The following is a 26439-nucleotide window of genomic DNA, read 5'->3' as shown; positions in this document are numbered from 1 at the left end:
GAATTACTATGAAACAACAGCGCATTTCTAATTATCGAAGTTCTCTCTGTTACTCTGTTCTAACCCAATTAAAAGGTATTTACTTTGTAATTACCCCCTTTTCATCCGTGATATATACCATGTAACTTCTCTCTGTTAACCTGTTGTTAATCAGAAACTACACAGTTATAACACATGGTAACTGTACCGTAAACTGAAGTGTTACCAAATCGACCCATTTTTTAACACAAAGCTCAGTGGTTCTCGTTCTTTTTAACAAAATGCCCCCCTCATCACATCATAAGCCTGCCATGCCTGCCGTTTTGACCAATGCCTAATACAGGCTGCACATTGGTGCAGGTGCATTTGTGCCACTCACCAAGCACGCGGGAGACAAGGCACAGGCAGATGGTGGCCATCATGAACGTCCAGTTCCAGACGTGCGGGCCGGCCACCGTGGACACGCCCAGGAATATGAAGATCAGAGTCTCGCTCACGCTGCTCCACATCTTTAGGAAGTACTTAATGGTGGTGTAGGACTTGTGGGAGATGTTGGCCTCCACATACGGACGCATCACCACGCCGCAGGCGATCAATCTATGGGGAAACAGAATAGAAGCATACCGTACACTATTAGCCAATAGGAACACTGAACAGAAGCACTTGGCTGTGTAGGACTTGTTTGGGTAGGACTTGGGATTTGTAGGCTTCTACATATGTACAAACAAATCACCACGCTGCAAGCAATTAACCTATTGTATAGGAAACAGAGCAGTATACCAGTATAACACACACCATCAGCCTGTCGTAACAGGACGGCCATACTTGATGATGGTGTAGGACTTATGGCCTCTACATACTGCACCATCACTAGCCCACAGGCCATTAGTCTGTATCTCCCGCCCACTTCAATGTTTGTCATGCTCCCATAGAATTTCCGGTCTGCTAGTCCCGGTTAGGCTGCCCGTAGCCCTTCTGAATGATTTAGCACTAGCAACTGCAACCCAAATAGTAATGGTGTCACCCTTGTAGACGTACTGTAGATGTATGTGTTGGAGATGCATTTTGGAGAGCAACACAGCAGCAACCACATACTGTACTGTACATTTATGAGAACACAGAAGTTATTGATGGTGGTATAGCACTTGGGGGATACGTTTGCATCCCTGTACAGCTTCATCACTACCCCGCAGGCTGTGAAGCTATGAGAATACAAACAAGGCCATGCTGTACCTCTACTGTGTGTGTGTGTGTGTGTGTGTGTGTGTGTGTGTGTGTGTGTGTGTGTGTGTGTGTGTGTGTGTGTGTGTGTGTGTGTGTGTGTGTGTGTGTGTGTGTGTGTGTGTGTTCTTACGACATGATGCCAGAGAGGTGGAAGACCTCTGCGGAGAGGTAGGCCATGTAGCTGTAGAGGAAGACGAAGAGGGGCTCGATGACGCGCGTGTGCATGGTGAAGCGCGACGTGAACGCCCCCAGCACCCCGTAGATGGCGCCCACGAGCACTCCTCCCAGAGACACCACCAGGAAGCAGATGACGCCCAGGAAGGCATCGGCCACCGTCACCGTGCCCGCATGGGCAAACTCCTCAAACAGGTGGTACAGCACCTGAAGGGAAGATATAATAAGGACATGGACAAGATTGATCAGTTATGGGTCAAGAACATGAAATGTGACAAGTAGGGCAACTCCTCAAACAGCTGGTACAGGACCTGAGGAAAGACAAGGATAAGACAAGAAGCAGGATTCAGAAAATGTATTATTGCGCAAGTGCACACGCACACCCGTCTCAAAATGTTGCTAGACTAACAAAGTAAAACAAACTAAAAATTAAGTCCAAAACAACAGGTTTCCATCTCACAGAAACAGGAGGCTGGTGCTGTTGACTTCATTTTTGCCATTATTGCTCAGTATACAAGGAATCTGACTATAGTAAAGTGGGTAAACTCCTCAAACTGGGCAAACCGCAGGGCAAAGTCCTGAATCCAGTGGTAGAGGGCCTGAAGAAACAAGACAACAAGGATGTACCTCATATATTAAATAGGCTGAACAACACTTCTAAATTTGCATTGACCAATGCCCTGTACTTCCCTAAAAAAGGATGAAAAAAAACGCACTCACAAGCTAAATGATGCTAGCCTCACGAGCCATCCTACGTACTTCCGCCAAAGGATTGGCTCCCCTACGGTAGTCTGGCCTTGCTCTTCTGTGGAGTGCCAGATCGGTGGGATTTTGATCGCAATGCCCCCCATCTAATCTAATCAGAAAACAGCCAATAAGCGAATAAGCGCCCCACGTGGGGGAGAAAGGGGGAGGACGCTCTTGACAATGACGAAAACGTCTGCGCCAATGGCTCTGGTCTGCGCTATGTTGTTGTTGAGTAACTGTCTGCGATTGAGTGAGAGCTACGTAATGAAATGGTAGTATTATGGGATGGTCAGGACCAGGCTAAAATGATGCACTGATGACGGCTTAAGGGCCGAAATGCGTCCGCTTGTGGTGGACATGTTGGCACAATACATACTGAGATTCAGCTTGCGAGTGCGTTTTTTCTGTCTTCCAAGTTTTCCATCTTTTTTTTTACTCGCAACCATATGTTTTTTTCCACTAGGCTATAGGATACAATCAATACAATACAATTCCCTGTACGTCCCACCACTACTGCCATATCACTACTGCTATAATGTTCCTGAACTTTTTAGGATACGTTTTGTCATGCATTTTACTTCACTAGAACCTTTTGACCTTTTTAAAAAATATATTTTTGGGGGGCTTTTCAGCCTTTATTGTTTTTTTGTGAGACAGGATAGTGGAGGAGAGACAGGAAGTGAGCTGGGAGAGAGAGATGGGGAAGGACCGGCAAAGGACCCGGACCGGGAATCGAACCTGGGTTGGCCGAGTGGTAAACGTGTGCTCTACCATATCAGCCACGGTAGGTCCCCTTTTGACCTTTTAAAGCATGTATATCTGTATGGTTTTTAATTGAAATTGTGACCCATTTTGAATTAGGACCCCAGGAAGACTAGTGAACTGCTATGGCACAAGCTAATGGGGATCCTTAATAAAATGTTTTTAAAAATCCCCATCAGCCTAATCTTATAGTAACAACATGCGTGCATTCCATAAAACATCAATCATGTGTAGGCCTACTGAATAAAAGGGGTTCAGTGTTTCCCACAGAAATTTTGGAAACTATGGGGGCAGCCGGGGTTTATTTTGTCCGGGGGGGTCTTCTCACACGGGCCTTTTTTTGGGGGCGGGGGGGGGGCAAAACAATGACTACAGTATGACATTGGCGCATGGAGAAACTGTAGGCCTGGGCCTATATTTCAGCCATTTATATTTTGAGAAATAAGGCTACATAAGATTTTACCCATGACTTGTATAATAGTAGTAGGCCTACATTGTCATTGTCAAAAAATGCAGTACAGTGAATAATTTCTGTTTACAACACAGTTTCATTCGTCCCTCATGCAGGGGTCTGGGAAACAATAATAAAACAAAATAGGAGCAGAGATAAGAATTTAAGAGCACTGTGAAATTGTTAACGCATAGACAAAAAGGGTCTTAGAGGGTAGGCTATGCCTTTTCCCCCACACATATCTGTAGGCGTACACATTCTACATGAGGGGTGCTGGTCACAGGGCCAGTTTTTTCCAAATTCCTCCCATTAAAAGGGCTGAACAACATATTACACATTTATGTCTATAATTCACATTCATTACACATTAATTTCTATATGCAGCCCGATGTCTCCTCTGCTGTGTCAATGAAGGTCTGTCACCAAACTCATTACAACTGTAAAACAAAGCCTAGGGAGTGTTAGTAAACTCATCCCAACTGTCCCTTCTCTGAAGGTTTTTTTATATTGCTCCCAAACCCAAGTAAACCACAACAACTTGACTAGGCTTTTGATCCCTGTCTTTCAAGCACTTGTGGTTCTCTCTATAGCAGGGGTGCCCAACCTTTTTTTTTAACCAAGATCTACTTTTGAAGTTGATGGTCTGCCGTGATCTACCAAGTCAAATTCAAGGATGTCAGTATGAAAATTTAAGACCACCATTTATTAATCACCATTATTATGAACAAAATGTTTTCAGTAGGCTACTATGGCCGTATCTTTTCAGTGTGTTTTTAAAGTGTGTTGAATAGCCTATCTTTACAAAGCAATGCAGCACTGATAGTATGCAGAGATAATTTCAGTCATACACAAGTCATAAACAACTGAAACAATTTCAAAATGATAAACATTTGGTATATAAAAGGCACATAGGCCCTATTTCTAAAATATGATGAAGCATTATCATGCCTTCAGTGGTTTAGGCTACAAATTAAAAAGGGCTCAGAAATTCACCATTTGTTATTTGGTATTTGGTAAATAGTAGGCTATGAGAGAGAGAGAGAGAGAGAGAGAGAGAGAGAGAGAGAGAGAGAGAGAGAGAGAGAGAGAGAGAGAGAGAGAGAGAGCAATGAGATAACTCATTGGATTGGTTAACACCCCTGTTAAGTGTGACTTCCTCTTAGGTGGTGGGCCCAGTCTCATATCTTGTCAGTTCGTTGGTGTTAACGAGTGGCAACTTTATTTTTGCTTATATAACCCCCTGACAACCCATTAATCAATATTTTGGCTGTTGCCATCCTCAAAACTTGCACATTGATTTATAAAAATGATAACAAAAACTAGCCGACTGAGTGACGTCACGTCAATGCAAACAGAATATTTCTGATGCAAAGTCAACGAGGCAGAATACAGCTAGCGCGTGCATGCTACCCGGAACCGTCAGATTTCATGGCAAAAAGTTACAAGTTGGGGGGTAAGTGGGCTCACTTGTTGTGTACATGCAAAAAAAAATATTTTTCTCAAACTTTCAGAAGTGCTCTTTTTCGCTGTTAGTGTTTGACTGTCTGACCATCATGGGGCAACGAGAGATAAATGTCAAAAAGAGGACAGGTCTGTTCCCTCAAAGCAATAGAGCAATGAGGTGACAGGTTGGTAGATCAATTCGCCAAAAAACTACGTGTCAGTAAAGAAATACAAGCTGTGTTATTTTTTCCAGTAACAGGAAAATGGTCAGGAATGAAATGCCTACCTTGTTTCAATGATTAGGTGAATTATCTGCCCATGAAAAAAGCCCGATATGCGGATAAATATTCCCTTTTCAACTTTGAGGGGCGGAGACTTCCCATTGACTGTGCATTATGTGACGTCATCCCCAGTCTTTTTTATTTTCGTCATTTTTTAATATAAACGTGCAACTTTTCAGCGTGGCAACAGCCAGAATATTGCTTTACATATTGTCAGGAGGTCATATTAGAAAAATCAAGTTGCCACTCGAGACTGAGAACGCAACTCATTTTCTAAAGGAGCTACGAAATGTAGCCCACCGTCTATCTATGAAGGTTTTTTTTTTCAGCTCTCTGGGACAGTAGCACAGCAAAGGCTTTCTATTGTGAGTTTGGCCAATCGTTTTGTCCACAACTGAAGCAAGAAACAGCACAAATTGAAGTGAATTCCATACATGTCAACAACTAACATTTCCCTTACACGCGGCACGCGATGTAAACGCAGTTAGCGATGATGCATGCGACTAGCGATTTGGACGAAGATCCTCGCATATCGGCGTGTCATAACGCATCGTTGCGCACATGTTCTGTTACTCACCCGATGTTACACGTGTGCACACATGAATCAACTGTAATACCCTTACGGTCACTTCCTAATGCTTTCCCCTCATTCTGTGTTACCGTGGGACTACTTATCTAACCAATACAGAGTCTATAGGATGTATTTACTCCAGGAGGAAAATGCGAAGGAAATTCAAAATCGTAATTCAAATCGTTTTTAACAAAAACGGATATCGTTAAAAAAAAATTAAAAAAAAAAAAAAAATTTTTTTTTTTTTTTTTTTTTTTTTTACATTTTCGTAAACTATGGCGGCCAAATTTAAACTATGGCGGGCCGCCATAGTTTCCTCAATGTATGGGAAACACTGGGGGTTATTACCCTCTCTGCACAGCAAACATCACTCTTGAGAACAATAACACAAGTAATGACCGAAATGTACTAATTACTAATAGGATCAGATAAACCACCAGGAAATAGACATACTGTATGATTGATAGATGCCTGTACCATCAGGTAAGTGCATTAGCTTCATATTGCAAACTCAATTTTAGGATCCATTAACTCAGAGGCTCCATTATCGGAGTCCCTTGCCACACCAGCCAGACGCTCTCCTATCCCAGCATCCTGCTAGTGTAGCTCCCAAACACCTCCCATCATAGCATCCCATTAGTGTAGCTCCCAAACACCTCCTATCATAGCATCCTGCTAGTGTAGCTTCCAAACCATAGAGGTAGAACATTAGACTAGAGGTGACATGGCAATTTACGACAGCACTGGGAAACGGCACATGCAGCTTCCCATCTTGTGTAGGTAGTGTAAGTTAATGCAAATCAATGGAGAAAACATTTATCTCTGTCAAAAATGAACTAAAACTGTGTGAAAATGAAGTAACAAAGACCAAATTTGAAATGTCAGGCTATATATCTACTTAAATCATATGTGTCAATAAATCAAATTATATTAATTATGTAGATATTTAGCTACACACTTCAACTGTTGTCCTTGTATAGTGTGTTGATGGACATTTACACATTATTAAGCCATTTTTTGACAGATGTGACCCTCTTCCATTCATTTCCATTTCTCAGGTCTACCTCCTAAAAATGGCTGCCACGGATTGACGTGAAAAGGGGGTCGGGGTCACCTCTAGTCTAATGTTCTACCTCTATGTTACAGACACTCTCCTATACCAGCATCCTGCTACTGTAGCTCTCAAACACCTCCTATCATAGCATCCTGCTAGTGTAGCTTCCATACACTCTCCTATCCCACTCTCCCATCGCAGTATCCCAATACTGATATTACCATTAACTCGTCGTTCTAATCTCTTTTGTATAGACTAGGGTCTGGAACGGCCAAATTGAGAAAGAATTACTGATTGGAGGGTGAAGTCTGTTGAAGTGTGAAATGAGTGTCTGATTTCCCCTCGTTGCTAATGTTCAGTCGTGACATCCCTATCCCCATCCCTTTCTCCCCTGTTCACTGATTAGTCAGCACCAAAAATAATGTCCTCCAAAGCAACACAGTCCAGATGTAGTGTGCACAAAAATGTCAATTGACAATAGCACGAGGATGGCAAGGCCAAGCTATCGCAATACCTCCTATCCGGGGCCGGATTAACGCACAGGCTAAATAGGGGCCCCCACCTACCATTATTTTTTATTTTATTTATGTAATTTAAATGTTTATATGTATTATCAAGTACATGAATGTAAACCAAACCAACAGCGGGGTTCCCAAAAAATATAGAAGTGCAGGTCTTCAGAAATGGAGTTAGGGGTTTTTGCATCTGAACTCTTCAATTGTTTTCTCCACGGAGGCGGGGCATCAGCAAAGCGCAATGCCACAAGCACAGGTCGAGGACGGAGATTAGGATAACTCACTCATACACTCACTCACCCCAGCATTCCCCTCGTACTGTAGTATCTCACCTCAGACAAGCGCTCAAAGAAAGAGCTTCTACCAGCAGGCCAACAGACTCAACACTGACCACTGATTACTGCCACCGCGCAATGCAAAAGTCATTCACTCACATGCATAGCATGCATAGCACACAAAGAATGCTATTTGCACATTGTTATGTTTAAATATTTAAATATTTCTTTACCTCAGTAACATACATGTGGTTATGTACTCATATTTATTATATATATTGTTTTTACTATACTTTATACTACTTGTATTTAAGGTACATTAAATTACAGCCTTATAACATTTCTGCCAGTGTTCTGCCAGCAGTCTGCCAGTAGATGTTGAGAAAAAAGTGTTACTACCATAGTACTACACTACTTCACCATTGCCAATCTGGTATTGAAAAAATTATAACGGGCCATGTCTAACAGAATAACAAATACGTACTGCACTATAAGATACAACAGCCATATTGAGAAGTGAAGAGAGATACATGAAGAGAGATACATGTATAGGAAGCAAAGATGCAACTTGCTGCTCAGTCTTCAATAATTAATGTCCACAGTCCATCAGCACTTTACCACAGTTGCTGGACTACCCACTAAAAAACATATCAAAACCAACACAGCCTGACAGGGAAAGAAAGCTGTGGAAAAATACTCCTCCCTTAAAGGTGGACTATGTAATTTTTGGAGTTTATATCCAAAATGTGCTGCCCATTCACAAATGTTATGTTTTTCAAGAATATTTTTCACAATCATCAATCTGAATTATGAATTGTAACTTTACACTTTTCATACATGACTGTGGATCTACCGCCATTTTGATATATATTTGTCATAGGCATCTTTGGCAACAAAACTTACTGTACTTTGATCAGGCCAGCAACGTTTATTAGACCTATTCAGTAAAATATTATTGAAAAGGTCACATTTGTGAATGGTCAACATGCATTTTGGAATAAAATTACATACTCTGCCTTTAAGATAATATTAAAAGCAAAGCCTTTGACAACCGGTGCATTTTGACTGTATAAACATTTTCCTGTGATGATATTCTCCTTCACTTTCACATAGGGGCACAATAAGAATGTCAGCTCCAGTTGGACTGTGCCAGAACAAAAACACCATAACAGCTTTTCTTCTGAGACACTTTTGTAATGTTATTTACTTTGAATTACCGGTATTCGCTGCCAAAACAAACGTTGTGTCTAAATGGATTACCCATAACTGTACTGTACTGTGTCTAGACGACAGTGACAGTCTGAGCAGTCATATGGCCTGACAGTGAAATGGCAAACAGACTCCCATTGACAACAAAAATCAGATTCACATCTTATGAAGACTACCTTCATTCAGCCATTCTTCCATCCATGGCCGGAGTGCCCCTACAACAACAGACACAAGTGCTGTGTAACGCTTAGTGAGCAATTGATTGTTGCTGGAATCCTGGATCTACTTTGGCGCGAGTGTAAAGTGAGCCTGTGTGTGTGTGTGTGTGTGCGTGTGTGTGTGTGTACAATCGATCCATGCAAAAACTATCTGAGGCAGAATTTACTACAGAACAGCAACTGTGTGAATGAGTGCAGCCAGTGACATCATTGTCAGGGCTCCTCATTGCATTTATTGTTTGGCCCCTGGCCAGTGCACTCTGAAGTCAGTCAGGCCAATCACAAAATTACGCATCTCCAGGTATTAAGCTGATGCAACCATCAACAGGGGGTCTGGCAACATTTTGAAATTGAAGTGAGCCTGACTCATAAAGGTGTAACTCAATTTGTTGGCTTTTAGTTTAATTTTGGGAATGAATGGGAAATGATCCCAGGCTGATGATGCCTGTCGAGCTGCACTACACAACACTCCTGGATCAGTGGTTAAGGTTTGCATTAGAGGTATATTATCCATCCAATACACACAACTAGGGCTGGGTATCAGGGTTTTTTTTCCGATACGGTGCTAATTTTGATACCTTGGTTTCGATAACGGTACACTTAAACACTAGTACTTTTTGAATGAATGGCGAATGTCTCATGCTCGTCCTGCCCACCCAGACCCTTGGAAGTCAATTACAAATGACGACTTTATCCGACTACATGACTATTGGTTAGCAGATTTACTATTGGCACAGGGACTGTTGAAATGGACGTTAGTATTTGGTAGCAACAGGTATCGAAATGTGGCACCGAATTCTTTGTTTTGCTTTGATATTCGATACTCTGTGACTTTTCGGTCGGTGCCAGGACTGGACCAATATTCAGTGCGCAGTCCTATAATTGTGTGACACAACGTAATGAAAATCCAATTTTGGGTCCCTTCTTGCCTGATTATCATCGACTTTCAAATCTCATACCGAGATGTTGGTCTAACCGAGAAGATAGTGAATAACGTTTCCCAAACGGCCTGATTAACCCGCCACCCTCGGCTTGCTACTGGTCAAGGCCAGAAAAGGCTGTGCCGAAGTTTAAACCAAACATTTTCGTAGTCCCAATAGAACATATCTGCTTAAACTACGCCACTGCCTTGAAAACGCCTCTACCCAGGGCCTTGGAGCTGCTCAATGTTGATTGCTTCCCTACCAATGGGTGGAGTTCCCGATTTCTCCCGAGCTCAGAAACGATATTTGTATTGCTACTGGCCTGACTAGAAGCAACGCCTAAGGTGTTACATCACTAGGAGGGTGTGGACTGGCCGTTGGCTTTCCTGTTGAGAGGCTACTGGTAGCTCATTTCGACAAAGCAGCCCATCCTGACAGAACACCAGCAATGCACAGTGGAATGAATTTGCCTGGTCTCGACAGCGCCACTTGCTCCGTTAGCATGATGTATGAAGTCAGCACTATTGCACTTAGGTAGCAAATACTGTGCATGTAGAGATGAAATGTGATGCCCTCCTACAGACACACACACACAGTCAAGGTCATACCGTCAAGGTCATTGACAAATATTCTAATGAGCTGAGTCGAGGAGAAATGGAGGCATTGTTTACAAACTCACATGACCACATAAACAATGGCACTACTGAGGAAGCGTTGCTGCTCTTCCACACACACACACACACACTTCTCGGAAATGTGTGCGTGTGAGTTCGCCTACTTTACTTGGCATCTTCGGCTCCACACTGACATTGACACGTCCTTCCCCTATGTGTCGCACACGCTGCCAGCTGTTCTGCACCCTGCCAAGCAGCCACTTTTGTGACTGCATCTCTCTCACACACACACACACACACACACACACACACACACACACACACACACACACACACACACACACACACACACACACACACACACACACACACACACACACACACACACACACACACACACACACACACACACACACACACACACACACACACACACACACACTATGGAATTCCATGTGCTTTGGTCTGGTCCTTGTCAAGCAGCCACTTTCATGACTGCATTATCCACACGCACACGCACACACGCACACACACACAACACAAAAAACACACAACCTCTTTTCACAGAGTGCCCCAACCCCCCACCCCACCCTCCATTAACAGTGATAGCTTTGAGTAATACCTTTCACTACTTTTTATCGCCCACCCATTTTCAGTGTGGGGCATCCTATGAACGTGTTTTTAACAAACTCAAATAGAAAGGTTTGGTTACACCCCCCCTAACAGTATTTCATGTGAATATCCTCCTGAGAAAAACCAAAACCACGGTCATCTTTTATGAGATTACTTAGCATCATTTACTGGTTGTGCCTACTAGGGTAAAATCCAGACAGGGTGAAATGGCCGTTAGTCATTATGCTGCCAAATGCTGGAACCAGCTTCCTGTCCAGACTAGAACTGTCCCAACAGTATCATGTTTCAATAAGAAATGAAGGCTTTGTTTTCATCTGCCTTTGATCATATAGTAGTTAGTCATCTACTCTCTCTATAATATGGCCTACAATATTTTTTCTTCTCTCTTCTTTTTCTATTCTTGCTGTTGCTATTTCCATCATCACTTTTCTTGTGACAGCCTGACTTTATACAATATAAAAGGAGGAACCAAAGGTAGCATAATGTGATATAGTAGAATGACACATGTGAGGGTGCTGAAGCGCATTGCGCTGAGCCACATGCATCACATGCAGGCACACTGGGGACTCAGGGGGACTCAGGTTCGAATCCAGCCAAGGTAAAGCTATTTCCCAACCCTACACCAACTCTCTCTCTTTCTCTCTCTCACTTTCCTGCCACAACATCAATGTATTGTCGAATAAAAGCAAAAATACCTCCCCCAAATTTTAATTTAAAAAAAAAAAGAATGAAAAATATGTGATTTTAGTGGTCCTTTGAAAAGACTGCATCATGACCTGCCTCTTTAGATACTAGCTAATGGGAAAATGAATATCCCCATACAATGTTTATTAAGGTATGTATTTGAGTCCCTTCGCTTATCAGGATACAGGATGTCCTCTTGTTCAAGTCACGTTTGGTTGAAAGCATGCGGTTATTGTAATGCGATGCATTAGCCTGTATATACCTAAATGTACTCTTACACCATTTACCCATGTAACATTAATACATAAACCACACTCTCCACAGAGAGTATTGTTCAGCAGCAACTATAACTAATAATAATTGTCACGTTGACTGACAGAACACTGAAACCACGTCCACATCCACTAATATTACACACACTATATATACCCACTCACCACAGAAACAGTGTCACTATGCAGAGACTCCTTGGACACACCAATATGTGCAGCAGCTTGTTGGCGTGGATATGAACAAAAACAAACAAACAAACAAACAAACACTACACTAATGTTACACTCAGTATACCAAGTCGCCAGGGCAGCGACAATGGAGTAGCGACTCTCCGAACACCAGTATTGTCAGCAGCATCTCATTCATGTGGATACAGGTATACACACCTGACACCTTCTGTGCCATTGACAGTGTGTCTGATACAGTTACAAAAACAAATAGAACACACAATGAACAAACACTATCCCTCGGTCCAGGACAAAAAAACAGGATGTCAACACATACTACATACACTATAGTAACTAACTCACCACTGTAACAGCGTCGTTGAGCAGCGACTCCCCAAACACCAGTATGTGCAGCAGCTCGTTGATGTGGATCTCCTCGAACACGGCCAGCACCGCTACGGGGTCTACGGCCGACGCGATCGACCCGAAGATGAGGCACGCCAGCAGGGGCATCTCGCCCAGCTCGCCCCCTTCCGCCTGGCACACGCCGTACAGCACCAGGCCCATGAAGGCGGCGTTCCACAGCGTGCCCACCACCGCGAACATCAGGATGGTGCCCACGTTCTCGGTGAAGGGCCGCAGGGGCAGGAAGTAGCCAGCGTCCAGGATGATGGGCGGCAGAAGGCACAGGAAAAAGAGCTTGGAGTCCAGCACCGGGGGCTTCTCGCCCATCAGCCGGATCAGGCCGCCCACCAGCAGGCCCACGGCGATCAGCAGGCATGACTCGGGAACCACGCCGGACAGCCGGGGAATCAGGTGGAACCCTACAGGGAGAAGAGGAGACACATCATATAGTACAATACAGTACTGCATATGGTAACATACAGTATAGTCCACCAGCAGGCCCACGGCGATCAGCAGGCATGACTCGGGGACCCAGGTGGAACCCTACAGGTAGAAGAGGAGACGCACATCATGTACAGGACATGCGCCATCAGCAGGCATGATGCAGGAACCACGCCGGCCAGCCAGGGGAACCAGGTGCAACCCTTCAGAGAAGAGAGATATGTATACATATCAATGATACAGTCCTTGATACATATAATATATATAATATTACAGGAAATGGTGTCATATAGTCCACCAGCAGGCCCACAGCGATCAGCATGCACTCTGGGACGCCGCCGGACAGACAGGGAACCAGGTGGAACCCTACAGGCAGTGAAGGGGAAACACATGTAATATAGTACACTACAAAATACTACACTAGCAGGCAGGACTCGAGCACCACCATGCCCGATAACCTTTGGTACATGTATTAGGTTGGATATTGTAGCTTCTTAAAACATGGCCCATTTGTTTACATTTGGGCTCGGAGGACGCTTGATGGACCATGGACCATGCTGGATAGATGGGGGACTAGGTGTACAATGCAATCTTTCCAATCATGATGGTCAGATGGCTCTTAAAATGGCTAACACACACCCACATTGACTAGCACATGTTCTAGGCAAGGCAAGGCAAGGCAGTTTATTTGTATAGCCCATTTCATACAACAAGGCAACTCAATGTGCTTCACAAGTCATAAAGATAGTCCTTGCAAATAAAAAAATACATAAGTAATAATAATAATAATAATAATAATAACAATAGCAAAGTAGGTTAGGTTTCTACAGGAAACATTTTTAGTACAGTACTGTATAACAGGAAATTCTCCAGCACAACGCCAGACAGACAAACAGACGGACAGACAGACGGGGGAACTAGGCTGAGCCCCGGAGGGAAGGGGAGAGGAAACAGGCGAATAACAATGAAGATGCAACTTAATGTACACAAGTGGTTCCCAAGCTGTTTCTGCTGTGACCTTTTGCTGAACCCCGGAATATATTTTTCAAATGACCTTTTGTCCCATTATTGATTTGAAATTCACAGGAAAAGTAAATACACCGCCCTGCCATGGCCTAACAGTAGGACACTGAGTTACGACGACGGTGACCAGGGTTCGATTCTAGCCTGGGTCATTTGCCGATCCTCCCCCATTTTTCTCTCCCACTCGCTTTTTGTCACCATCTCCAAATGTCCTATCAAATAAAGGCAAAAAGCCCCAAAAGTAAATACACATTAACCATTCAAGTGAATACTGTTACTGACCAATTTATGGAATCATACTAACAGTTAATCCCTGGTTCAGCCATTTCTATCCAAAGCCCCTTCTCTCTGCACTCCCCTTGCAAAACCTCCACGACTCCATCTAGGGGTCCTGATCCCCCTAGTTTGGGAACCCCTGCTGGACACAACTTACTGTGCATCCATAATCCCAAATAGTGCACTGTGCAGTCAGGAGCTCCCTGGCACCAGCAAACCAGGTGGCACGATGCCAGGTAAGCCAGGTGGCACCAGGTGGAGACCCTGGACGGAGGGCAACCCAACCAGGCCAAGCAAGCTTGTTCACTTGTCCACTAGTGCAACAGGGAGCAAAATGAACTAACACCACATACTTCGAAGGGCCTCAAAAGTCCTCCAAGGGCCGCACTATGCACACAAACCAGGATTTCCTCCTGCACTTTAGGCCTTTTTGTCTGTGTTTACGGTCTGTGTTTTTGTATGCAAGTAGACCTAGTATACAATATACTGAATACGAATGGGAAAAGTCAAGTGTCAGCTCGACCAGGGGCATCACCTGTGTCAGTGTAATAGTGAAAGTCTTCAAAAACTGCTTCAGAGAGCACTCTACAGATGTACAGTAGGAGTAGAAAGCCAGGCTGCCTGATGTCATTAAATTTACGCAGTCTGTGGAGAATGAGGACTGAAATTCAATATCCTGACTGGAGTATGACAGTTACCAGAGAGACCATCGAGGTCCAGCAAAGATATACGGCCCTTCCACTACGTTTATGCTGACTAAGCAATATTTTCGCTTTTTTCTTTACACTTAAAAGTGCTGAAAAGACGCACGACGAGCACATAACGCAAAGTGAAGATAAGATGTATTATCAGGTCCGAGGGGTTCCCCCTAATCGACTACACACTGGCGCACTTACTCACACTGACACCAACCCACTCTCAACAACCATCTTATCAGACCAAACATTGAGGGTGGTACGCCACCCAGCAAAGGCTTTGTGGCCCTGACCCCATAACGTCCTTTGAAAGAGCAGAACAGAGTGAAATTAAATGAGCAACCAGTAGTCTTGATTGGGTCCAGGTCTGACAACCCTTCTTGTTTGTAAGCAAATATCAGCATGACAGGTTTCCAAGCATAGGCTACTGACGCCTTTTTTGCGTTCACAGTGAAGTATCAACTCTTCAAAACTTTGGGGAGCAACGCTCACACTCAGCGTCATGGATAATGCATATTGCCTACCAGTACTTACAGTGCACACTAATTACACAGCGCTCTGAATAATTCAAACACTGACTGAGACCTGTCAAGCAACAAACTTAGCAGGTGCATCCTTCATGACGAGGTGACGCAGTGCATGACGATGAGGAAATTCACAGACCCCGCAAGCCCACCGCCTAAACACACCAAGCAGACCAAAGCAAAACTTATTTTACTTACCCAGCTTCATCAATGAGGCAAGCAGTATCCATAGCGAAATCTCAAAGGGCATGCGAACATAATCATAATTGATAGAGAGCACCGGGAAGGCCTTTTTGGTATGAGTACTGTGGTTCCCGTTAGTTTTGTGGTCCGTGTGTGAAGTCGTGCCATTTCCCTGGCTGGCATGAACAGCCGACGCAGCAGTGCAGCTTGCAATGACAGACAGAATTAATACAGCGACAAGGACACTCCATCTCAGCCCCAAGTAACGCTGTGGGCCGCCGGCAACTTGTAACAGCGCTGGCATCTCAACGACCTGGAGCTGTGCTTTAGCTCCTCATTCTAGCCAGCACGATCAAGATGTGTAGAGTACGCCGCTGTCGGGCGGAAATCACCGATCCATTGGAACAGGTGCAGCCGCGCTCTTTTTACGCACAACCTACGACGTAAAATGAGTCTGGCAGACGGTTGGCTCGAAGAGCTGCTGAGAAAACGTCAACGCCGTAGTGATGTGAAAGCTAGTAAAGAATGCCAGTTGACCCAACGGACAAAATGATAAGGCCAACGTACATTCGCAAAAATACACCAAATGATACGCTGCTATGTATCCCTCATATCCACATTTTTCTGTCAGTATGCCGCCCCGCCCCGCCTTTGAATTGTCGGTTGGTAGCCTACTGTACTTTTGGTCGGGCAAAAATAACTTCACATACCAGCGGTGGCCAGGGAAATGTTATTTTAAAAGTAACGTCACTAGATAAATATAATATTCATGACCTGCATCTCTCCTGACTTGGAACAACTTGATACTTGATTTGCGTACGCGCCTATCCAGCGACATCTACCGGGTAGGAGCTTCCACTTCGACACGAATCAAATGCAGTGCTCCACAGAACGTCATTCAGATACCTGCTGTCTTGAGAAATGTCATGCTAAAAAAATTGCACTGTCGTAAACTCTTGGGGAACATTCAAGTAGTCGGTTTCTTTTTTACGCATATAAAGTCACCATCATCCCAATGACAGGGATAGTGATGGTGGTTGGTAACAATGATGTATCTATGTAGTGCCAATATTTACCACCAGAGTACAGGAGCGATCCACTCACTGTAGGCTACTGTACTTTCAGTGACTTCAAGGGACCGGAGGATACAATGACACACATAGTGAAACTCAGAGCCGCCGACAGCTTTGGCTGGGCCCAGCACAAAGTCATCTGAAAGGGCCCCTCACCCAATACGATGTAATGGGAATCCAATTTAGGCCCCCCTCTGTCCCTGTTCCCTGGTGTTACTACAACAAAGTGTCAATTACTGCTAACACAGCACACCACAAATAATAAATATAGGTTTAAATGAATGTAATTCATGACGATGATGATTAGAAACAGTAGCCCTTATTGGTAAGTAGTATAACTAATAATAGTGTTTTCTCATCATTATGCTTTTGATCATATCATTGATGTACTTTCCCCCCAGTCACTCATGTTTAAGAATTCAGGCCTGCTAAAGACATGAGAAAGAGTGCAGAAGTGCTGACTGTGGGAGGGAATGTGAATTAACCAAACATGTTGCAATAGCCAGAGACAGTGAACCACTGCGGGCGAGACATGAGGGAATCTTTCCTTTCCTGTGCAGCTCAGCCTGTTCTGGCACCACAGTTGGTGGGACTGTGACCATCGACACCCCACTTCCTGATCCCATCCCTGTCACCCCAACCCCTCCCCTGGTGAGGGCCGCAGACAGCTTTGGCTGGACCCAGGACAAAATCATCTGAATCGGCCTCCCCCACCCAATGTCATGAGGACCAAATTCCAGGTCACCCTTTTCCCTGGGCCCAGGACAACTAACCCCTTAATCCCCCCACTGTCTGCTTCTCTGTCCCTGATTTCCATTACTCTGTGAGTGCATGAGTTTCCCACAGTCAAAACACAGCCCATTCATCCAGTAAATGGGGACTCAAAGATGGGTGCACATACCGAGAGAGCAGGGTGTGAAATACAGTGCTGTCTGTCCATATTCAAAGCTGTTCATGCAGCACAGATGTGCCGGTCTCAAATGACTGGGTGTCTGTAAGTTATCGAACTCCGTCAACAGGCCAAATCCATCATGGATTTGGTCATTGTGGACAATAACTTAAAGCTTCTGTCAAATACCAAATCCACTGCTTAAGATTTGGCTGAATCCGAAACCGGATACCGAATCCTGCTCTGACCACCGAAATCAAAACCGAAACCGAACCCTATCAACAAATGTCACCCCTATCATACAGTATTCTGTACACTACCAACTTTATGATAATTTTATTGTCTTTATGCACCTGGCTTTATGACCCTGGCTTTTTCCCCTTGGACTATGCACAGTGACTTCTGACACTCCTGGACACTTTGTTGGTCACTTTGTCTTGGGCTGCTGGGACACTTAGCTAAGGCACATGTGATAAATCACTGGTACACTTTTCTTTGGACACTTTATAACTTTGTGTGTGTGTGTGTGAGAGAGAGAGAGAGAGAGAGAGAGAGAGAGACAGAGAGAGACAGAGAGAGAGAGAGAGAGATAGAGAGACAGAGAGAGACCTGCCGTGGGCTGTATGTGAGAGGGAGCTATGGTTAATATACTGTATGTGTAATGATGTGTGTAATGTCTTGTGTGTAATGTCTTCTGTATTTATTCGCGACAATATATCATTCATAGATGTATCTGTCAAAAGAAACGTTTTTTTCCCTGGCAGCCTGGGATGGTATTTCTTTGATAAATTGGTGTGTGTGTGTCACACAATAATTACTTTGTGTACAGTCATGCACATTTTTTGCAGTCACATTTAGTAGTTTAAAAATTAAATTTCACCAGCATTTGAGCCCTGCATGCCACCACCCATAAACTACAGTAACTCTGCACCTCTTCCCAGTCAATGCAGCAGTGAGGACTGTTCCCTTCCCAGCACTCCCTTGTGGTTCCCATGATGTGGCTGCATCCACATTAGTGCACTCCCTGAGCATCCGGTCGGGTGAGATCGTAATGAACAGACAAGAGATCAGGATGAGCAGACAGAGGCTTACCCCATATCAGATCTACCCCCAGTGTTTTTCAAAGCTAGCGTGAGGTATCATAACACTGCTAATAGGGCTCCATACAGGACCGCTGACAGCTTTGGCATACTGCATAAAGATGGAAGTTTTGTTAGAATGGTGGAAGAGTATAGGTCTAAATGACAGCATCAAAGTTGAGACCAACGTCCCCGACTATAGATTTGTAGTGTCCACTGCTTCTGGATTTCATCTTTATTTGTACATTATCTCATTTAATAGATGTGTACAACATCAAACAATACTCGTGTTTTTTTAACATTTGATTGGACCAATTTGAAATTAAGTAAAGTCCTCATTATGCAATTCCAGAATTGAGAAAACAAACTTTGACTGTGGCACACTTTCTATGACGTTGAAAGACAACTGTAGCCAATATGATTTATTTTATAACTGTGTGTATATTACAATTGCAATAATACTATTCTGTAATACATCTGTTATACAAATGATTACAGCGTCTAGCTCCCGTGTCCTCAGGACAAAATGTCACTGTAGTGATTTTAAGGTATTATTCTCACATGAGTTGCCTCATTGAGAAGGGGCAGCCACCCGGTGTGAGAGAGAGTCTAGAGTTCCTGTAACTCCTCCCCCCTCCAGTGCCCTAACACAAAAGCAGTGCGGGGTATGTGTACGTTACATAAGCACATCAAAGACTGTCCATTGAAGAAGGGTTAATTAGATCACCTAACCGTCTCCCATTGTACAGCATCAGCCAAAACTATCTATTTTCAAAGGGTAAAATACTCATAAACAGTGACTGTGTCATTAGGCCTACGTGTACATCTGATCAAGCTTAAAAAGTGAATCAGAAATTGTTCAATGTTTTATGATTGACACATTAAAATGCATACTGTATATCCCCTTCATGAAATTTCTCTTAACAATTAACAATACAGTTCCTACAACATATTAATTGTCAAAGAAAACTTTATTCACAGCTTGAAAACAGTGTGGTTCACAGTACAAAGTTCCATTGAATCTACACAGTGCTACAGGAGTTGTTGAGGTGGGCAGTGCTAATCCTTGTCTTTGGGGACTCTAGTATTGATGCTTTACTGCTATGAGTCTTACATTGCTGCTTCTGTATCATTAGCTATGGCTTGTAGTAGTGAGATAACGGTTCACATCTAGCATCATGGGTAAGCGGTTAGGGTGTCAGACTTGCATCCCAGAGGTTGCCAGTTCGACTCCCGACCCGCCAGGTTGGTGGGGGGAGTAATCAACCAGTGCTCTCCCCCATCCTCCTCCATGACTGAGGTACCCTGAGCATGGTACCGTCCCACCGCACTGCTCCCCATGGGGCGCCACTGAGGGCTGCCCCCTTGCACGGGTGAGGCATAAATGCAATTTCGTTGTGTGCAGTGTGCAGTGTTCACTTGTGTGCTGTGGAGTGCTGTGTCACAATGACAATGGGAGTTGGAGTTTCCCAATGGGCTTTCACTTTTCACGCTTTCATCATTAACCAGAGGTTGTTCTCAGAGACGTCTCCATAACACAGTAATGGAGAGTTTTGACCATGGGAAAGCATACACTGAGAGTTTTTCGCAGGAGTAGCACTTTCATTTTTCCTTCAAAAACACTTGTCATGAATCTCGTTTGTGTTCACACGAATCTTAGCACCTTCAACTTCACTTTCCTCCAACATGCACATTTCAAACACCAACATACAAAAACACATCAATCCATCCATTACGTTTCACAGTCATCGTACATTAGAATCCTTTCTATTCATCAAATAAATGATCAGGCTTCTGCGTTTTACCCTGTTTTCCGGTGGCAGTGCCATTTTGAAATATCAGCACTGGGTGACATTCCAAGGTGTGTGAATAATACCTGACCATTACATTATGATGAATGAACAAGGTCCTATCCTCCCAATACGGATAACGTAGCAAACACTTTGCCTTCGTAACAGTGAGGTTAAAAGTTGAAGGTAGGCTATGTTAAAAAAAAATATGAAAAAAGTAAAAAGTTACACAAAAGTGGTTCAGAGGCCCAAAATTCAAGTAAAACAGTCATTTGTGTCTTTTTGAGGGTCATGTCCAGGTAAGAGCCAGGCCAGATGCCCACATATGTTGATGGCCATTGCAGTGTATTCTGTTCACCTCTAGAGGGCGCAGTCTCAGGCCGAGGGCTCCTTCAGGTGGACATGCTCGGCCATCTGCCGGGCGCTGTAACAGGACATTCCTATGCCCAGAGTGGCCATCGTCATGGCGATTTGATTGACGGGGCCGCTCGCCGGCTGGAGCTGCATCTCACCAGACACCTGCCGCTGAAGTGGCACAGACACACACATGAACACATGCACACACACACACACACAACATCATACATGCAAGCAAGCACACACACACACACGCGCATGCACACACACCACATGTGCAAACATGCATGGAAATCCACACAAACAACAGGTATTGCAAGGTCAGATAACCCGTTCACACACTAAACTATAACCTCCAGATTCAGAAACATGACTATTTGATGAAGGAGTGATGTAGTGGGATCTAAAATACACAGCGGACTACACCCCTTGACTCAGGTCACTAGGAACATTTATATAAGAGGCCATCTTTATATAATCAAGACCAGTCGTGAAATATTAACGCCAAGAAATCGAGTGAGGAGCCGCGACATCATGGGTGAATTTTTTGCACTGCACATTGCCTTGCATGCTGTCATAATGTCAAAGCCATGCAGTAGTTATTATTATTGAACTATATAGAATAGAATAGAATAGAATAGAAAGCCTTTGTCAGTATACAACGTATACCGAGATTTTAGCTTCCCTACGTAGTGCACAGTCCTTTATAGATGAACATTGTCCAGTAAGTGTGTGTTCATTGTTGTAACAGCTTTGGGGAAGAAGCTGTTCTTCATCCTATTGGTTCTGGCTGGCAATGCCTTGTAGCGCCTGCCAGAGGGCAACAGTGTAAAGAGATGAAAGCCAGGATGTGTGGGATCTTTAATGATACTCCTGGCTCTGCTTACGCAGCGTGAGTTGTAGATGGTGGGTATGGGAGGCAGGGGGCAGCCTATGATTTTCTGTGCTGTTTTGGTCACCCTCTGCAGTCTCTTCCTGTCAGCCTCAGTGCAACTTGAGTGCCACACTGACACTGCGTAGGTCAGCAGGCTCTCTATGGTGGAACGGTAAAAGGTCACCAGCAAGCTTGAGTCTAACTGTTCTTTCTTGAGTACTCTGAGGAAGTGCAATCGCTGCTGGGCCTTTTTTTACCAGAGCCGAGGTGTTAGTCGACCAGGAGAGATCAGCGGAGATGTGTACACCTAGGAATTTAAATGAGCTCACTTGCTCTACACGTTCTCCATTGATGTACAGGGGTACGGTAGTAGTTAAAATACCAATAAACAGTAATGGCACCAACCTGCAGGAGTCTGAAGTATCCTGGCGTCAGTCTCCCCAGTCTGATTATCATTGTGGCAGTGGGATAAAGTGAGGTCTACTAGGTAGTCACTGATTGTCTCCACAGCCAACCTACAGGATAAACAACAAAAATATCTATATATGGTATGTAAATTATGAGAGTTATTAGATATAAATAAATATGGTAGTTTCTCTTCAGCTGATTACAGCACTCACATATATCTGCATTTATGCAGGAGACAGGCTTTCCTGTGGCGTGATACACATTAGTCTGCAAAATTTCATCATCTAGCAAAACACTGACCCAATAGGCCTATCTGATGTATTGAACATGATTTTTAGAAATTACAGTACCATTAAACTGACACTTTTATCCAAAGCAACTTGCAGTTACTACAGGCTATTGGTTACAGTCCCTGTAGCTAACTTATGAAGAGTAAAGTGCCTTGGTTAAGGGCCCTTCGGCCAATACCTGGTATATGTGGGATAAGAACCCACAGCCTTCTGGTCCAAAGACCAACTCCCGAACCACAGCTGCCAGCTGACATGAACCATAGTCAAATATGTCCCTTAACTAGTGATTGTCAAAAGCATTGCTGTATTCTGCTTCAACTTTTTCTTCCTTTACCAATCCATTGTTTCTTTAGTCATTGCAAAAGATGACCTGTATCGGGTGGTGGCGATTAAGAGATAGCCCAGAAAGCATCCTTACCAGCTGGCTAGTTTGTGCTACTTTCACTGTCATTTCTAAAACATTGCTTGAGACCTAGTGAGACCTTAAAGGGACACTGTGCAGGAAATGGTCAAAAAAGGTACTGCAACTATGCTGCTCATTGAAACTGGGCTGTATATTGCCAAATTTGATCTTTACATGAAAGCTTACTAAGTAATAAACAAATATATCCCAGTATGATCCAATTAGAGTCATTTATGCAGCTAAAAATGGCTATTTTTGGAAATTCAAAATGGCGGACCATGGAGAAGATCCCCCTTTTCATGTAAGAAAAGTCAATTTTTTCCCGTCATCATGAATACTTAAAATTTCATGGTGTTGGTAAGTATTCATGAAAAAGGTAATATTACTGAATGGGCAGCATGAATTCTGGAAATTAACAACTAAAAATCTCACACAGTGTCCCTTTAACTACGAATTATGCTTCCAAACAAAATAATTATTTAATTTTCTTCAAGATTGACAATATGTTCTCTACTGTATTCTTCTCTACTGTACTATTAAATATGCTGTGTGTTGTATAAGCAAGCCAATACAGGCTGAGGCACAACAGGTCGAGTCACATGGCTTTGCCAAGAACATCACATCACATCACTTCAGGGATGTTTAGTGAGAGAAACACAATGACTCTATTTAGACTAAATAAAGACCAAATGCACCACAAACCACTTAAGTTATGTCCCCATGATCTTCATTCAACGGGCAAAAATAAAACAGCACATGCATGCCCACTGGTGCTGTAATGACTATAAAGGAATTTCAAGACTCTCTCCAATCCAGCGCCATGCTTAAACTTCCTGTCCTTTAAATGACTAAGGATTACAAATAAAAGATCACTTTTCTTCACCAGTAAACTCTTAAATCTGTTCTAGAGAAAAACATTAAATTCATAGAATCCAACATTTCTCTGATATCTGTAAGAGGTAAGTAGGCTATAGGGCTTCAGTGTAATAAGCACTGGTAATACATTGTTCTCACAGCGTCAAAGCAAATACTGTAACTTACAAACTAAAAAACAACCTGTAAAAGAGAGGTCTTAAATAGTTTAACTTCGGGTCGGCACCCCAATTTTCCACCCCACTTGGCCCTGACTGCAGCAAAGCGAAGTGGCAAGTGACGAACCACTGAAACTATAAAACATTATTTTAAGGTTGAGAATGCCTTAGTGTTAAGTAGCCTCATCATGCCCAAAGTTCCGCCAGTGGAACGCCGTTATAGTAATAGAAAAGAGTTTACTACCATAGCACACATGCTACAACATCACACAGAGCCCTTACGACTTGGTCATTACATTCTGGTAGCACTAAATATCAGGGACCATGTCTGAAGAGTTTAAGATTAAAAAGGGTGTTTGATGTTCCTTTAAGATAGAATCCCTTATTATCCTATCTAGACCTGTAAAAGATGATCTCGACCAGACTCACCGTCCTCCTGCCGTGGAGCTGAGGAGGGAGCATGGAAGGCATGCAGCATCAGGGAGAGAGTGCAGCGCTCTGAACACAGTACACACGAGCACACTCAACAGAGGCACCCTCCCTGCTCTACACTGCCACCCTGCGTGTGTGTGTGTGTATGTGTGTGTGCCCACTCACACATTGTGTGTGTGTGTGTGTGTGTGTGTGTGTGTGTGTGTGTGTGTGTGTGTGTGTGTGTGTGTGTGTGTGTGTGTGTGTGTGAGCATCCTGGCACACATCTCTCTCTCTGTGTGTGTGTGTGTGTGTGTGTGTGTGTGTGTGTGTGTGTGTGTGTGTGTGTGTGTGTGTGTGTGTGTGTGTGTCTTTGTTTCTGCCCACAGACTCACACTGGCATATACACTCACATAGCAGCACGTACTCAGTCTGTCAGATATGATTTGGTCATTTAGTGAACTGAGCAGGAATGAGAGAGAGAGAGAGAGAGAGAGAGAGAGAGAGAGAGAGAGAGAGAGAGAGGGGGAGAGAGAGAGAGAGAGAGAGCGAGAGGTTTACTGTGCAGCATGGTACACGCTTGAAAGGACAACAGTGTTAATGCACTGCAGTGTGTTATGCAACACACACACACACACACACACACACACACACACACACACACACACACAAACAGACACAGACACAGACACAGACACTCACACACACCACAAATTGCCTTGCCATATCAGCTGACGTCACATACATGGCGTGTATGGTACTGCAACCATATCTAATGGAATAAGCCAGTGAGATAATAACTATAGCCTAGCGATACTGAATGTGGCCACAACAAAACAAGCATATGACGAGATGCGCCTCCTTTCTGACATTGGTTTCATGTTATATAAAGTCAAAGGGGGGTTGTTGCGTAGGCCTACCTCAGGTTTATTATGTGATCCGTCAGCTTGGTATAGGGGCCTATATAGTAGGCTGTTATCTCTTGGCGGTTAAAGTAGGCTAGTCAACACAAAACACACAAAAGTCAGTGTTTTGATCTGCCCTCTCATATGACACTTTCTTCTCTTCACATATAAGTATGCTACAGACTTAATTGATTCACAAAAACATCAGATGCATCTGATGCTTCATATAGGTAGCCTATTACCAATTCCCAGCAGTGTTTGTGAAAGTGTGAGATTTCTGACCACCCTGAGAAGGCCTAGGCCACAAAAAATAAACAAATAACTAAAAAAAAATTGAAATAAACCCAGCACAAATTAATTTATTCTGGCGGACCTAGGCTTAGGCCTACTTCAACACAATAAAACCAGAGACAATTAAAATTTAATAACAATTCGAGACTTGGGTTAAGTTAGGCTATTGAATGTCTATTGCCCAATATCAAACGAACTTAGCCTAACCCAAGTTAATTTGAGTAGCCTAATGTAATCAGGAAATTGAGTGAAGTGAGATAGGCTAAGTTCCGTTCCCAATTGCGCATGACACACAAGAAATGATAAGTAGGCCTAAAACATAAAATAGCCAAGGCCTACATGTAATTAAACTAGAACTAGTCAATTTAAAACAAAACCCGTCGTTTGAAACAGAAAAAAACATCATTTAGAAAAGACAAGAGAAGATGGTTCCTGAGAGACTATCCCCCTCTGTAGGTCAGTGGGACTATGCTACACAATGCGGCGACAATGTAGGTTACGCAACGTCTATCAATTGCTATTTTCCCCTCTTGTAGGCAATTATCATAGTCTTGGAAGACGCGTCCATATTGGACGCTCTTTCATGAAACACAACTTCCTTCAATAACATTTCTACTTACCGACAAAAAGGGAAATTCTTCGTGAAACCTTTGGGGACGGGAGTAGGTTGGTATGGCCGAGTCGTATGTTATGGGGTCCATACGTTTTCTGTTGCATGAACTCAACAACCCTACTCAATAGAGCTGCTTCACGCATGTTCCTCATACCCGCGAGGGGGATGGGCGGCTAGACAGTGGCGCGCGTGTTGTGTCAAATTGGAAGACAACCATTCTCTCCTCATTACCAGCAGAAGAAAAAGCCCACATTGTTACCGTTATAAAAATATAAAAACAT

At 43.6% G+C, this 26439-nt stretch overlaps 1 protein-coding gene and 1 long non-coding RNA gene across 3 annotated transcripts in view; both read right to left on the bottom strand.

Moving 5' to 3' along the window:
* Window positions 1–16383, bottom strand: part of LOC134436135 (Na(+)/H(+) exchanger beta-like) — a 34486-nt gene extending 18103 nt beyond the window's left edge. For both annotated transcript variants that reach the window (XR_010032165.1, XM_063185184.1), the window contains exons 1-4: window positions 15760–16383; window positions 12561–13021; window positions 1334–1584; window positions 359–576 (exon numbers count right to left, since the gene is read on the bottom strand). Coding sequence is in view for 1 of the 2 variants with exons in the window: in XM_063185184.1 (XP_063041254.1) it covers window positions 359–576; window positions 1334–1584; window positions 12561–13021; window positions 15760–16048 (1219 nt within the window). In the remaining variant the exon portion in view is untranslated. The remainder of the gene's footprint in view (window positions 1–358; window positions 577–1333; window positions 1585–12560; window positions 13022–15759) is intronic.
* A 3857-nt stretch (window positions 16384–20240) lies between these two features.
* LOC134436143 (uncharacterized) lies at window positions 20241–26239 on the bottom strand. The gene is made up of 3 exons (XR_010032166.1): window positions 26166–26239; window positions 22212–22321; window positions 20241–21100 (listed from the first exon to the last, which is right to left on the bottom strand). It is a non-coding gene; the product is annotated as an uncharacterized LOC134436143 (long non-coding RNA).
* Between the last annotated feature and the right edge of the window lie 200 nt (window positions 26240–26439).

This window comes from Engraulis encrasicolus, chromosome 20 (genome assembly GCF_034702125.1).
Source record: "Engraulis encrasicolus isolate BLACKSEA-1 chromosome 20, IST_EnEncr_1.0, whole genome shotgun sequence".
Taxonomy (NCBI): domain Eukaryota; kingdom Metazoa; phylum Chordata; class Actinopteri; order Clupeiformes; family Engraulidae; genus Engraulis; species Engraulis encrasicolus.
Note: the sequence above shows the minus strand (reverse complement) of the source record. Positions and strands in the feature narration are given on the sequence as shown.